The 16,119-nt window shown below is 36.0% G+C and overlaps 1 protein-coding gene across 1 annotated transcript in view; it reads right to left on the minus strand.

Annotated features, from left to right (window-relative positions):
• Nucleotides 1–16,119, minus strand: part of KIAA1524 (KIAA1524 ortholog) — a 45,137-nt gene that overhangs the window by 8,350 nt on the left and 20,668 nt on the right. Inside the window, exons 9-16 of the mRNA XM_005856989.2 lie at nucleotides 15,212–15,430; nucleotides 13,993–14,152; nucleotides 11,834–11,975; nucleotides 10,656–10,755; nucleotides 9,009–9,127; nucleotides 5,802–5,997; nucleotides 5,259–5,333; nucleotides 5,054–5,164 (exon numbers count right to left, since the gene is read on the minus strand). Of these exons, the coding sequence (XP_005857051.1) occupies nucleotides 5,054–5,164; nucleotides 5,259–5,333; nucleotides 5,802–5,997; nucleotides 9,009–9,127; nucleotides 10,656–10,755; nucleotides 11,834–11,975; nucleotides 13,993–14,152; nucleotides 15,212–15,430 (1,122 nt within the window). The remainder of the gene's footprint in view (nucleotides 1–5,053; nucleotides 5,165–5,258; nucleotides 5,334–5,801; nucleotides 5,998–9,008; nucleotides 9,128–10,655; nucleotides 10,756–11,833; nucleotides 11,976–13,992; nucleotides 14,153–15,211; nucleotides 15,431–16,119) is intronic.

Genomic DNA, 16,119 nt, shown 5'->3' on the forward strand with positions numbered 1-16,119 from the left:
AATTCAAGTCATGTGCAACAGACAGGGAGGCCCTCAGCCTGGCCTGTGCCCTTTCACAGTCTGGGAGCCCTCAGGGGATGTATGACTGCGGCTTAGACCTGCTACCTGCGGGGAGTGGGCCTAAGCCGCACTAGGACATCCTTAGCGCTGCCACGGAGGTGGGCCACTGTGATTGCCCGCCATCAGCCTGGCTGTGGCTGAGCGATGCTCCCCCTATGGGAGCACACTGACCACCAGGGGGCAGCTCCTGCGGTGAGCGTCTGCCCCCTGGTGGTCAGTGCACATCATAGTGACCGGTCATTCTGCCGTTCGATCAATTTGCATATTACCCTTTTATTATATAGGATGAAGGCAGCTCTACATATAGTACTCAATGAAAAGGGTATAGTTCCTGGGCTAGTTGACAACACTGAATCACAAAGTTTGCACAGCTCAGTTTTTGCAATTCGGGCAAGAATTGAGAAAATGATCTTAACCATGTTACAGATGCTTAAGCAAACATTTAAAATTAAGTTAGCATAATCAGCGGCACAACACAGATTCATTGTGAAAGTAATTGTGACAAAAAAAATTAAAGAAAAAAGAACATCAAAGCAGAAAAGTAACTAGAATAAGAAATATACTTTCCCCCTTCTTTGGTCCAAAAAAATACTACTTATTTTGAAGTGACAAATAAAAACCTAAGCCATTCTCTGCTTTCAGGACAAAGTCTGTAAAGCAGTAATACTCAATTATTTAGTGTTATTTTTACAAAAAACCTTTTCAGTAAAATAAGAAAAACACTAAATTTTCCAGTAAATTCAAGTCACGTGCAACAGACAGGATATAAGAATGTGCTATGAGAAGAGAGAGAAAAAATGATTTTAATATCACTAATTTTCTTTATTGGAATTTATGAAAAACTCAATATACCATCATCAGTCAAGAAAAATAAATCCATGATAAAATAATAAAAAATATGGTTATATTTATTTATATTTTTTAGAATATCTTTACTTGGAAAAGTTTTAAAAGGTATGGTACTTGACACTGATTTTAATGCCTCTTTCAAAAATCAAAAGACTTTATTATAATTCATTACAAGTGATATTACATTATCTAAATTCGATTTCTATCTACTGAGATTTTCATATTATTGCACTAAGGTCTCACCCATAATGTATTCATTATTTACATATACACTGAGTGGCCAGATTATTATGACTGGCCAGATTATTATGACCACCCCATCAGTACTTCATTGACACTTCCAAAAATAATGAATATTGAAAACTTCCTAAGCAAATACTCTCAAGGTTTTATTATTATTATTATTTGCATAACTAATTCACTTCATTGTACTGATGGGGTGGTCGTAATAATCTGGCCACTCAGTGTACATACACAGCACAACGCCAAACTTCCTCAGCACCTACTAAGTGCCAAGTACTGTGCTAGGGCCCATTAGATACAGAAACAGTCTCTGACATCAAGGGTAGGGATGAGGTCATATAAATTTCAGATAGTGTGAGATGTATAGAGGAAGGATCACTAAACATGTGTGGGAAGGAGAAGACCAGAGTAGCTTCCTGGGAAATGGAGATATTTAAACTAAAATCTGAAGGATTACTAAGAGTTGGAGAGGAAATGGTGTTCTAGACATGGAAGAGTAAGTGCAAGGTCAGGGAAACCTAAGACTGTCAAGCCCCAGAAACAGCAAAGTAATCTAATATGGCTGACTGCAGAGAATGCACAGAAATGCAAGGTGTGCAGTGAGAAGTGGTTAGAATCCTAACATGACAAACTAAGGGATTTAAATGCTCTCTGAGCCAAAGGTAATCCACTAAAGCAAGCATGTCAAACTCACGGCCCACAAGGAATATTTTTGCAGCCCAGCCAATATAACGGTATGTAAGAAACATCTTAATAAAAATTTCATAACTTAAATTTTTACAATATCCTGTTATACATAATTATTAATAACGAACTACAACATTTGCTAAAGACTGATTACTATAATCGTGCTGCATCCATTTCCCTTATGTGCTTTATGCACAGGTGCACCATTTTTCTCCACTAATACTACACAAATATTTCAGCAGCTGATTGCCACGTCATTAATCTTGTACTGACTTGTTTGGTGTGTGCAACAGGAAATATTTTGCTTTCAGAGAACAAGAAAAATAGGCTTATTTGCGTTACACTTATTAATTTGTATAGTTATTCAGTGTCTGGTAAGTTAATGTTCAAGAAAAAATGTAATTTTTATTAAAATGTTCTATTATTTTATGTTAATGATTACTCATTTATTTTAGCCCTTTGTATTCAGCATGTCTCTATTGAAATAAACCTACGTTTCTATGAAAATTGAAGCTTTTTGTTTTTTTGCAGCCCACATAAACTTAAACCTTGTTTATTTGTCCTGTGTTAGCCTTTGAGTTTGACATGCTTGCACTGTAGTATGTTCAGCACAGGAGTGATGGAATCAGATTATACCCTCAGGGATCACTGTGGGGGAAGAATGGATGGTAGAATCAAATATAAAAGGAAGATGAATTCTGCTGTAAGTAGTAGATGGCTGAAAAGAGGGCAGTAGACTGAAGGTAAGAAGCCTAATTAGACACACTGTTGTGATTCATATGAAAAATGAAAAGGTTCGTGGCAAATAGTGGGAAGAACACAGACAAAAGACAGAAAAAATAATATTTAAGCAATATCAACTGGCAGTGGTAAATGACTAATTGCAGAAGGTAAATTGTGATTTCCATTTTTCTTGTTTGCAAAACTGTAAGAATACTGGAGGAATGAATATATAAGAAATTCATTTTTAGAGAGAGAGAAATATCTATGTCAGAGAGAAACATCGAGCAATTGCCTCCCATAGCACATTGACCAGGAATGTGCCCTAACTGGGAATCAAACCTACAAACTTTTGGTATACAGGACAATGCTCTGACTGAGCCACCTGACCAGAACAAAAGAACACATTTTAAAAAGGGAGAGTGATGACTTGAGTATTGGTTATGTTGAGTTTGCAGTATTTGATACATATTTAAATGAAGCTAATACAAGGAGACATTTAGTACATAAGAAAAAGGACACTAGCCCTGACAGGTTTGGCTCAGTGGATAGAGCGTCGGTCGGCCTGCGGACTGAAGGGTCCCAGGTTCGATTCTGGTCAAGGGCATGTACCTTGGTTGCGGGCACATCCCCAGTAGGGGGTGTGCAGGAGGCAGCTGATCGAGGTTTCTCTCTCATCGATGCATCTCTCTATCCTTTCCCTTCCTCTCTGTAAAAAAATCAACAAAATATTTTTTAAAAAAAGAAAAAGGACACTACATATACATTTGGGGGCATAGGCATTCTGGTATAGGTTGAAATCATGGACCACTTAAAAAGGGGAAAAGGAAAATATCAAGCAATAGAATTGCTGGGTCATATGGTTGTTCTATTTTCAGGTTTTTGAAGAATTTCCATATTGTATGTTTGTTTATCCTCACCCAAAGATATGTTTTTTATTGATTTTAAGAGAGAGAAAAGAAGAGAGAGAGAGAGACATTGATTCAGTGTCCCAATCGGGGATTGAACCCGCAACCTAGGTATGTGCCCTGACTGGCAATCAAACCCACAACCTTTAGGTGTATGGATGATACTCTAACCAAATGAGTCACACCAGCCAGGGCTCCAAACTGTTTTTGATAATGGCTGCACCAATTTACACTCCCACCAACAGTATATGAGTGTTCCCTTTCTTCCACGTCCTTGATAACACTTGTCATATGTTGACTTTTTGATGTATCGCACTCTGGTTTTGATTTGTGTTACTTTGCATGGTGACAGATGGTTACTAGACTTCTTGTAGTGATCACATCATAAGGTTTATAAATATTGAATCACTGTATTGTATACCTGAAACTAAAATAACACTGTATGCCAACTATACATAAATTAAAAAAGGAGGGCGAAGGGCTTAGATAACTCAACATTTAGGGTCTCATAAAGGATATAGAACAAAATAAACAAAACAGAAGCAAATTCAAAAATACAGAGAACAAACTGATGGTTGCCATATGGGAGGGGAGTTGAAGGAATTAAGTAGAAATTGGCGGCTATAAAAATAGTCACAGGGGTATAAAGTACAGAATAGGTAATATCCTATATAATAAAAGGCTAATATATAAAACGACTGGTCGCTATGATGTGCACTGACCACCAGGGGGCAGATGCTCAGTGCAGGAGCTGCCCTCTGGTGGTCAGTCAGTGTGCCAGAAGCTGGGCTCAGGGCTTGCGAGCAGAGCAGTGGTGGCAGGAGCCTCTCCCATCTCCATGACAGTTGGACATCCCTGAGGGCTCCTGGATTACGAGAGGGTGCAGGCTGGGCTGAGGGACCCCCCCTGAGTTCACAAATTTCATGCACTGGGCCTCTAGTAGTTAATAATATAATAACTATATATGGTATTAGATGGATACTAGACTCATCAGGTTATCCATCTTGTAGGGTATATAAATGTCTAATCACTATGTTGTACGTTTAAAACTAATATAATATTGTATGTCAACTGTAATTAAAAAGTAATAATAAAAAGAAATATCCAGCCTAGGCCTATATTGCTCAGTGGTTAGAGTGTTGGTCCTCACACTGAAGGGTTGCAGGTTCTAGTCCTAGTTGAGGGTATGTACCTGAGTTGCAGGTTTGATCCTGGCCCCCAGTTGTCCACATGTGCAGGAGGCAACCAATCAAGATGTCTCTCACACATTGATGTTTTCTTTTTCTCTCTCTCTCATTTCCTCTCTCTCTCCCTTTCCCTCTCTCCCATTCTCTCTAAAGAGCAATGGCAAAATAACCTTGGGTGAGAATTTTTAAAAAATACATCCATTAATTAGAAAGAAAATCAGAAGATACTGGTGTAATCAAAATGAAAGGTAAAAGGGTTTCAAGACAGAGGGAATAGTTATGTGAAATGCAAAGGACAATTTATTTCAATCAGAGCAACAAAGATATAGCTAATATTTTGTACATGCTTTACTTCATTTATTTTTCTACTCCTCAGATGAGACTTTATATTATACACACCTCTGTCTCTGCTTGAGTTCTTTGACAGCGATATTGAGCAATCAGTCTATCAGCCTGTGCAAGGGCTAGAGCTTTTGCTTCCAAGAGATCTTGTAGCCTGCTGTCTTTGGACTACAAAAAAAAATTGCATTAATCTTCATCATTTACTGGAATACATCCATTAAAGCTTAATTGTTACACGTAGTTAAAATAAGATTGTACTCACAGCTAATGTAGACAGTTTCATCTCATATACATCTATTATGTCAGATAGTCTCACATCATTAATCTGATCCTTTACCTAAATTTTAATACAATTGAATCAAAAATCAGAAAATTTTAACATCTGACAAAATAAAAAAAATGCCTACTAAAAAATGGAATCAATAAAACTTAATAAGTAACAAGTAAAAAAAAAAAAAGAATGTCATATCAGGCAATTCACAAAACATTTCACTAAACTGGCTATTGCCTGAGAATATCTGGGTAAAATTTAGAATGCTTGTGGGAATTTAAAACATATTTCTTAATCTGAGGATGTGGAAAGGGTGGGCTGGCTGGGAAACAGTAGGGATATATGATAGCTGTGTTAAAATACAGGATTTTTATGGCTGATTTTTTCTTATTTCCAAAATTTCCAGAATATTGATACTTTTTATATTAAACAGTTTCATCAATCAAATCTACATCTAAAGTTGTTATAATCAGGGCTGATATTCATTGATATGTAGCAAGCAGAATCCCATTTATAATGTTGTTTATCACTCACCACCACTCCAGACTGAAGTTTCTCTATTAAGTCCTCAATGTTCAATCCAGGAATTTTATCTTTCAAAACTGGAGGAGTTGAACATTTTACTGATGTTGGAAAATTATGATTTAATGATTGCAAAGGCATTCTCCTGGGCATATGTTCTGTTTCCTGTTGTCTATAGGCATTGTTTGCTGCTATACTTTCTCCAAGTCTGAATGAGAACCAAAAAGAATAAGAAATAATTACATAAAAATAGAGCAAAAGACAGAGTTAGTACAGAATTGGGGAATCTTTTAGAATAGGTCTTTTTGGGAATATAAGTCTTCAAATATTTTTGAAATAATCTTGGAATCTATGATGAAGTGGGATTTTGGGAAATATCTAAATTTGCTAGAGGAAACTCTTTCCTACTTACAACCCTTCATAAAAACTAATCTACGTCTGGTTTGGAGGCACTAGAACTAGTTGGTGAGTGTGAATTTATTTATAAAAATTAAGTACAACATTATTGATAGTGGTGAGCACATCGTTACCATTGGTATGGTCACATCACCTGGCCTTTACCTATGGTCTTCACCCTTTCCCTTTCTCCCTCAGTATATGTTCTCACAAACTTGACTTACATTCCACCCCTTCTATTTACCCTGTCTATTCCTGTCTCAGAGCCTTTATAAGCTGCTGCTTTATGTAGAACACTTGTCCCACCAGATCTGCATAGTGTTGGTTCCTCCTTATCATCAGGTCTCATTTTAAATTCCCTTCCTCATAGAGGTCCCTCTACTCATAATGATCTGCACATTATAAAACTTACTTGTCTCCCAACTAGAATGTAAACATTATGACAGAAGGCCCCCTAGTTCACTGCAATGTCCGAAATGCCTAGGAGAGAACCTGCCACATAGCTGGCCCTTACTGGATGTCTGTTAAATATTTAAATAAAATTTACACACACCAAAAAAACCTACCTACACACCCACCCACCATCCATCCATCATATAATTTCACCTTATTAAACTGTCTAAGGCAATGTAAACAAAGGTATAAATAGATATAAATGGACACCTGAAAGTTTCCAAAGAGAAAATTATACAACACAAGTAAGACAAGGACAGCCAAGACGTGAAATGGTGGGAAGGCGACATATACAGATACAGAAGATGAACTCCCACTTTCAGTGATGCTGAAACTTTCCATTCTGAAGTGTGGGGATTTTGCTTCATATCAGATTACCACAGCTGAAGCAAGCAGGCTACCACCATTTCTATCTCGTGACTTGAGAAGCTCCCTATTTGTCCATTTGTTTCTTAAAAAATATTTATTATAAAATGAAGGGAGCCTGGCCAGTGTAGTTCAGAGGTTGAGGGTTGACTCATGAACTAGGAGGTCAGGTCAGAAGCCCGAGTTGCGAACTCTATCCCCACTAGGGGGCATGCAGGAGGCAGCAGATTGATTAACTCTCATCATTGATGTATCTCTCTCTCCCCCTCCCTGGAAAAAAAAATATATATATACACACATACACACACACACACACACACACACACACACATATATATATTTAAAAAGTTAAGGGACTTTTGCCATGGCCAGTTGCTGAATGGTTAGAGCAGTGGTCAGCAAACTCATTAGTCAACAGAGCCAAATATCAACAGTAGAACGATTGAAATTTCTTTTGAGAGCCAAATTTTTTAAACTTAAACTATATAGGTAGGTACATTGTTATTAACTTAATTAGGGTACTCCTAAGGCTTAGGAAGAGGCACACTCAAGGGGCCAAAGAGCCGCATGTGGCTAGCGAGCCGCAGTTTGCCGACCACGGGGTTAGAGTGTTGGCTCGTGGACGGAAGGATTGCAGAAAGTAACCAATAGATGTATCTCTAATACATCAATGTTTCTCTCTCTCTCTCTCTCCTTCTTCCCCATCCCTTCCACTCTTTCTAAAAATCAATGGAAAAAATATCTTCATTCCTTGGGTGAGGATTAAAAAAAATAAGAAGGTAATTTGATTAAGTGATCTCTAGCTCTTGTTTTCCGTAGTTCTTCCTCTCTGAATATATGACTATTTAAATTACTTCTGAAAAATGAGTTTGCTAAGTCAGTTAATAGAAATAGCAGAGGTTAGCAAACTTTTTCTTAAAGGACAAGGCAGTAAGTATGTTAGGCTTGAGGTTCTATCCAGGAGTGGAAAACATCCGGCCTACAGGCCATATAAGGTCCCCAAAGGCATTAGGGGGGAGCTAATTAAGTGTAGTAGGCTAATTTTATGTTGATAATTTTGTATGTCCCTCGAATGATGTTATAAAAATCAAATGGCCCTTGGGAGAAAAAAGGTTCCTCACTCCTGGTCTATATAATCTTTGTTAGAACTGCCCAACCCTGATGTCATATCATGAATATAGACAAACAATACAGACAGTATGAAAATGAGTGGATATGGGCCTATCCCAGTAACACTTTATTTACAAAAACAGGCTCCTGTCTGCTGGTTAGTTTGCTGACATCTCGCATGTACAAACGTCTTACCTACTTACCACTGCTTCAGTTTATTCAAACTACTTTTGCAAATACATTTATACAAAGCACCTCAACTTTTTAAAGCATAACCCTACTAGACATTTTGTTTGTTTTTCAAACCTAATAGCAAATATTCTCTTAATGTTTGAAATTAATGAGTATAGTGGATAATTCTGCCTGGCCATTATTGATTCCACTTTCTGATAAAAGCACAGAACTTTTCTTCGGGAATCCTCTCACCCCCTACCTCCAACCTCCCACATTCCCTAACTCCGAACCTCCAGTTCATGTAGTTCTCATATCTAAATCCTTGGCATTTGCCAAGGTGCCCTCCTTGGCAAATGACCCGGATTTGGTCAATGACAGTGATGCTTAGACTTACTTAAACAGTTGAGAAGGAAAAGCTTTTTGTAGGGAGGAACTAAACTGGTAGGATGTAAGCTTAGTCCGAGTCTACTACATTAAAAAGAAGTGGTGAGAGGCAGGAGCTGCATAACATATTTAACCATCTGGATCTAGCTTTTCCCTGAGTATACATATACCTGGTCTTTTCAGTTGGAATCAAATTTTAATTACTTGAAAAATTACTGTTACAATGAAGTCTTCATTTCACTAATTTTCTAACCTGGCTGTATTGAGGCCTATTAAGGAAACACAGCAGGATATTCCAGTACTACAAGAGATGTACTGCAAATGATGACAACTCACACTAAAGCAGGAAAATCTGGCAGTGGAGCAGCTTCCAATAATATTCCCAATCCAGACTGGACTTGTTCTCTATTATCTGATGTTAAAGCAAAAGCCAAGGGAGTTATCAGGCGTGGATCCTAAGCAAATCAGAAACCAGAAAACAAGAGGCAGAAAGAATAAATAATGTCAGGTCTTTTAGAGTAAGGTGAATAATCAGAGTAAATCATAAAATAATTTTAGGTGAAGTCTAAAGTGTTTCTATCTGATGTTTGAATGTATTTATTAGTTTTTACCTTGTTATAATTGTCTTGGCAATCAATACTAACATTAGCTTTAAAAATCTGGCAAAGACTTTGAGTGTTTTTGACTGCCTATGAAAATCATGTCTTAAATATTTTGAGGAATTTAACATCTGACTACAACTGACTAATGTTTTAAATTATTTTCTTTTTCTAACTACCATTTAAAAGAAAAACTGGCTAATCATTTGCAAATTAAATTAAGAAGTTAAAGTAAAATTCAAATGAACTCAATTTTTTAATTTAGTGATTAAAACAATTATAGTTAAAGTATAAATCTTTCATGTCAGTAAATATTTTATATTAATACTGTAAGCCCCAAACCATCTATTATGAAAAAAATCTCCTAAGAACTAACATAAAATCAGTTTGAGAAAAACATTAGAACATGAATCCTTTATAACAATCAACATTTTACTAGTACAATGTTGAGTGTCTTATAGGTATTCAAATATAATCTAATGCCACAGAACCATGATAAGAGCTGGACTTTATCTTTGTAATCCCCATGGTAACCTACCATAATTGCTCCCATGGAGGGGGATCATTATTTGCATTTTGTAGTCAGGAACCTGGAGCTCAGAGAGGCAAAATAACTGGCTCAAGTCTGCAGTGACTAATAAGTAGTGGAGTCAATAACTAAACCCTGTCTCTTAGGCATTATGCTCTTAAAGTGTACAAGTACCCTGTCTCTTAAGCATTATGCTCTTACAGTGTACAAGTGGCCCCAGCCTAAGGTTTCAGTTTTGGCTTCTACCCTGTCTATAGAGATATGAGAACCATCTCTGTTAACTTATTATAGTAACTTAATGCTCACATTGTTGTTAAATATCTATTATAAAGCAGGTTTTGTGGATACCAAGGTAAACATCTAGAGCTCTTATTCAGCTACTATCATTTATATTTGTGAGTTAGCTATTTTCTGCACAGCCTGTCTAATCTTATCATTCATAATCAAGTCCTTTTCTTCCAAATGTCTCCCTACCCCCTTAATATCCTACCTCATCAACTCAAACTAAAAACAAACCCTCAAACAAATACCACTCCCCTCATCACCATAACGTCAACAAAAATAAATGAAGAAAACTGAAGTACGACACAAAAAAGAAAAAGGCTTAAGAATTGTCGCTATCATGAATATTCTGTACATTAGAATCAGGAGCACTTACATTCAGTTTCTGCAAAAATGTAACATAACTGTGTATTAAGAATATTATAGCTACTTAAAACAATTAACAACTTTAAGCTTTATTCTGATGCCAATTCTAAGAAAATAATCTAAAAATTAAGAATTTTAAAACAAAAACATATATTAGGAAGCATTTACATATGAATAATTACAATTATTTGAAGAATATAAACTCACCTGAAGGATTTTGTAGAAGCTTACTTCCATACCAGGAACTAAATGTTTAAGTCTGTTCATCAAATCAAGAGTTTTCAAAATTACATCAGCAGCAAGTTTGCTTAAAAAAAAAAAAAAAAGTCATATTTAAATTAGTTAACTAAAAATTTCCTTTGAGTTTATTTCTGTACATAATTTTAAAGAAAATGAAAACCAACACCTTTGTTTTTAAATCTCAAAAGATACAGTATTGTTTCTTTTGAGAAGTAAAATATTACTGAAAAGTAAAAATATCAGAGACCAACATCCTTTAAACTCAAGACCCAAAGAGAATAAATCAGCATTAATAGTTCTGATGGAATTTTTTTTTCTATTCTCAAATACCACCACGCCTCAACTTTCTGCTTCAAATTACTAGCAGCATTGGTAACATGACCCATTTAATTCTTAGCTTTGCCACTGGAATGTCAACAATAGAGGGCAACAGTGTAATACCTAAATTTACTGAATGAATTATACTAAACTGTACCCAAACGGGAGTACAAAAAAGTAAAAAGATAATCCTTGTTATTGAAGAATGCAATTCTGACAATTATATTTATGAAAATTGGAACAAATCATAGTGTCTAACACTTAGCTGGTCCTCAATAAATACTTGTCAGATGGACTTAATTCATGTGGGAGGAGGGGGATAAAGTAATCCCATTACTATGCCACTTTTAACCAGAAATTTTAACATGCTAAGGTAGAAGCATTGTCTTTGTTATTAGAAAACTTACAGCAGTGACTAATTTGCTCATGATAAAAACTACACCTGTTTTGTCATGCTTTTGCATTTAAACATATAGAACTAAATGGACATAAAAACAGTTCCTAAGGCAATGTCAAAAAGACCTCCAGAAATGTTCAGGAGTATAAAAGACCCTTAGATAATGACAATAAATTAAAACACGACGAAACAAACCTAAACAATGAAAAATAAACCAAATGTTAATATCCTTCTTCAGAAGCATATGATCTATGGATTAAATAGATTTTCTAAAAAATCATTATGAAAATATTTTTAATTCTCCACTACACCTTGAATAAATAGAACATACCCCAAGGATATGCTTCCAAAAGGGATGAGAATCACTACATCTTTTTATTTTTATTAAGTTTGGCTGTACCATTTCACAATTTGAATTTCATATACTTACCCCAATTCAGAATCAGCGACCTTTGTTCCAAACCCCAGATCAATCTTGCCATATGTAAACTGTTGTTCTATCAGAGTGGTACATTTGACAGTAGTCAGAATTTTTGCAACATTCACTTTTAGAGTGTCGTCTCCACATAGAGGTAAGTTTTGTTAAGGCACACAAAAAATTTCTCAAAAAGCCTGTATTTGTATAGCACTTTACAGCATTGAGGATGATTTCATGCAAATTATCTCACTGAAATCTGGTGTATTGTTACATTAGCTCAATGACAGATTAGAAAACTAGAGCTAAGAGCATTTAAGTGATAGGTAAGTGATGAGACTGACACCAAAAGTTTCAGACTCAAAGGTGAAACCGAAAGAATGTTCCTCTACTAGATGGGAGTCTTTTGCTAGCAGGCATCACAATGGTTCAATAAATACTTACTGAACTAAAGGAAGTTATTTTCTCATACTTTTATATTTTAAGTTATTTTGAATACTAGAGGCCCAGTGCATGGGGCCCCTCGGCCTGGCCTGCGGGGATTGGGCCAAAACTGGCTCTCCAACGTACCAGAGGGGTCCCGAATTGCAAGAGGGCAGAGGTCAGCCCGAGGGACCCCACCGGTGCACGATCAGGGCCGGGGAGGGATTGCAGGAGGGCTCCAGGGCATGTCTGGCCCGTCTTGCCCAGGCCCGATCGGCTGGACCCCGGCAGCAAGCTTACCTACCGGTCGGAGTGTCTGCCCCCGGGTGGTCAGTGCACATCAGAGCAACTGGTCGAACGAACGGTTGGACACTTAGCATATTAGGCTTTTATTATATAGGATTTATCATTGAAAAGAGTCAAGTTTTCCTCTGACCTGGTAGCTCAGTGGGTTAGAGCACTGTCCTGATATGCCAAGGTTGTGGGTTTGATCCCTGGTCAGGGCACATACAAGAATCAACCAATGAATGCATAAATAAGTGGAACAACAAATTGATGTTTCTCTCTCTCTCATAAATAAACAAATAAATAAATAACTAGGTACCAATCATTAAGAGAAGGACTGAATATATTATGGATATCTGTAAGGTCAAGCAAAGTAATCATTTATCTCTATAGCAATGGTTTTCAATTCTGGCTGTCTGTCAGAATCACCTAAGTAGTTTAAACAAATAATCATAAACACTCCTCCCCACTAGGGTTTCACATCACTCGTTAAATTAGAATCTCTGAAAGTAAGATTCTGGTGTCAGTATTTTTAAAATGTCCTCCTACTGATTCTAATAAACAGCCCACATTGAGAGTCACTGCTATAAAGGAAGAAGGGAATTAAGCAGCAGCAGCTCGGAGAGGAGTGGCAAGAGATGTGGTGTTTGTTCTAGGGCAGGACAAAGTTGAGCAAATTCTTCTTGCTTTGAGATACAAAAAAACCTAACCAGGCAAATGCAAGAGATTTGGCTCAAATATAGTGGTTTCTCGCTGATAATTTTTTAAAAAGCATTATTAAATTTTTTAAAAATTGAGATTTGGACTTTTTTGGAGGGTTAGAATCAGCTGATCTAAAAAAAAACAAAAGCTAACAAAGAAAGACCTAAGAAAATCAGTATATAGAAGTTAAGCAGTGATACTAATTTTACTCAAGGTCTTTTTTTTTAATGAATTAATTTGTCTTGATAACATTTGTCTGTTTTATAATCAAGTGTGATGTCACCTTTATTAAAAACATTTATGCTTTAATTTTTAAAACACAGCTAAAATTTACTGAGCTAAAACAATGACACCTTTATCAACATTTATTTATTCTGATACATTCCACCAAAGATGGCACCACAAATCATCCAGAGGCAACTATTAGCATCAGAAGAAAGTGAAAGGGCAGTTATTTTAGAATATAGATCCTAATCTAAAATTATGATAAAAATATCTAAATCAAGTTTAAAATGCATTTTTGAAAATGTTCTTTAGCTTAAAAGTTTTGCACAAAAATAAGGAAAAAAATGTCTGAATAACTTTTATAGAAATTATTCATTGAGAATTAGTTCCATATTTAAATTTCAGTTCAATAATTGTGAATAGATACAAGCACGAGAAGTCACAAAATTATAACCAAAGACAAAAATGCAGTAAATACAATGCTGGGGAAAAAAAGTGAGTGGTTATTTAGTTTCCATATTTATAATAGTAAAGGATATTTAATAAAACTTCAGTGGCTTTGATCATCCTTTCACATTTTTTTCTTATTAAGGCCTCATCTAGATTTTGATCTGTGAACTGAAGCTGATCAAGGACTGTAGGCAGCAGAAGGGTCACAAAACGGTCAGCTAAGGAACTGTTAGCACTATCTATGACATCCTGGAATATAACCACCACCACCGATTAAAAACAAAACAAAACAAAACAAAAGATGGAATACAGAATGCAGAAATAGTCATAACAGAGCTACAATATTCTCTTTAAATTTTTTACGTAATAGTTCATTGACCTGTGTCTATTTAAAATCTACCCTTTATCCAGTATCGAGACTATGATGATCTTTTCTTCAAATGGAACAATAAGGTTTTGGGTTAATCAACTGCAAACAATTTCTAAATAGATTATACTTGTGATTTAAAGTTATTATAAAGTGTACTAAAAACAAATATCCTGAACTTGCTAAATGTAATTACAATAATTAAATAGGCCCTAGTTTTAATGCTTTACAACCACAAATAATTCCCATCAAGAATCTCAAAGGGCTCTTTAAATACTAAAACTGATTTAACAGGCAAGACCAATATAAAACAGAAAAAACAACTTGTGCATAATTCCTAACAAATATATTTAATCATTCATACGTATTTGTTTGTGCATAGGATCTAGTAAGGGAAGGGGAAACATTCTAGGAAGAGAATGAGGGTAGGCAGAATGGGTAAAAACAGGGAGAATTGTGGAGAATACAAAATAACCCTTGTAGTAGAATCTGCTAGAATATAATGGACTCTATAGAAGGAATTTTGTCTGTATCCTAAGTGTCTAGACATGCCTGGCGTGCTCCATGCTACTTCACTGACTCAATCCAATGTTCCTTTGTTAATCAACTCAAAAGGCTAATAAAAAAAGCAGACAGTATCTACTGAGAGAGACAGAATGTGATTATTTCAAAAAATAGTCAAACATACAAACCATAAACCTTTACTTATTACACTGAAAGGAGTATATATAAGCTATTCAGTATATATATATATATAAAAGAGAAAACACTAATATTTGTGATTTTGCCAGAGAAAAGAAATTCAGTAGCTGAATGTTAGGGAGCCTAGTAATGGAAGTTTTCCTAAAATATATGAACAACTTTAAGTTTATTATGAACATTTTTTAAAACAACTGTTCACTGAGAATCATAAAAATGGAAGTCAAATTGTCAAATATTACCTCAAATATTTCCTTAAACAGCTCCAATGCTAAAATAGAACAGTTTTCTGACCCATCCAAGGGTTGGCTTGACCAACGAAGTAGAGCTACAGTAGGTTCTGCACATTTAGAACGGCTTCCCAGAACAGTGTTGCCAGATGGAGATTGTTCAAATATCATCTGAGTGAGCACATGGCGCAGCTGAGTCACTGAACAGAAGGCAAGAAGTAATTCTAAAACCTGTGCAATATAAAGTCTTCATTAAATGTCAATTCCTTATACTTTAGTGCACAAAGCAATCCAATTATAAAAACTGAACCTGACATACATTTTTAAAGAAAATACTTTGCTGGGAGCTAATTCCAGCAGGTCATAAATGCAAGAAGTTCATCAAAAGGTTGGTGAACCTTGAGGCTTCAGCAGGGCTGAAGATACATATTATTGCCTGCTGCCAGACAGCTGAGGGCATTTCCCCAAACCTGAAAATCTACACGTTATTACCTGCTGCTGGCCAAAGAGCTGAACAGCAGAAGGCAGTCCCCCCAACTTGACCAAACCTTACCTTTGATATGTATATCTGTTGTGTGTTTTTTTGCCTTCAAAATTGTATATATGCTTTATTATTTTATTTTTAAAAATTTTTTTATTACTTAAAATATTACAAATAGTAGTACATTTGTCTCCCGTTTTTCCCCCTAGACCTTCCCCCAGACTCCCCTACCCCCCAGTGTCTTGTGTCCATTGGTTATGCTTATATGCATATAAACAAGTCCTTTGGTTGATCTCTTACCCCCCGACCCTGAACCCTCCCCAGCCTTCCTGCTGAAGTTTGACAATCTGTTTAATGCTGCTCTGCCTCTGTATCTATTTTTGTTCATCAGTTTATAATGGTCTTTATTATCCATAAATGAGTGAGATCATGTGGTATT

This window comes from Myotis brandtii, unplaced genomic scaffold, assembly GCF_000412655.1.
Source record: "Myotis brandtii unplaced genomic scaffold, ASM41265v1 scaffold106, whole genome shotgun sequence".
NCBI classification, from domain to species: domain Eukaryota; kingdom Metazoa; phylum Chordata; class Mammalia; order Chiroptera; family Vespertilionidae; genus Myotis; species Myotis brandtii.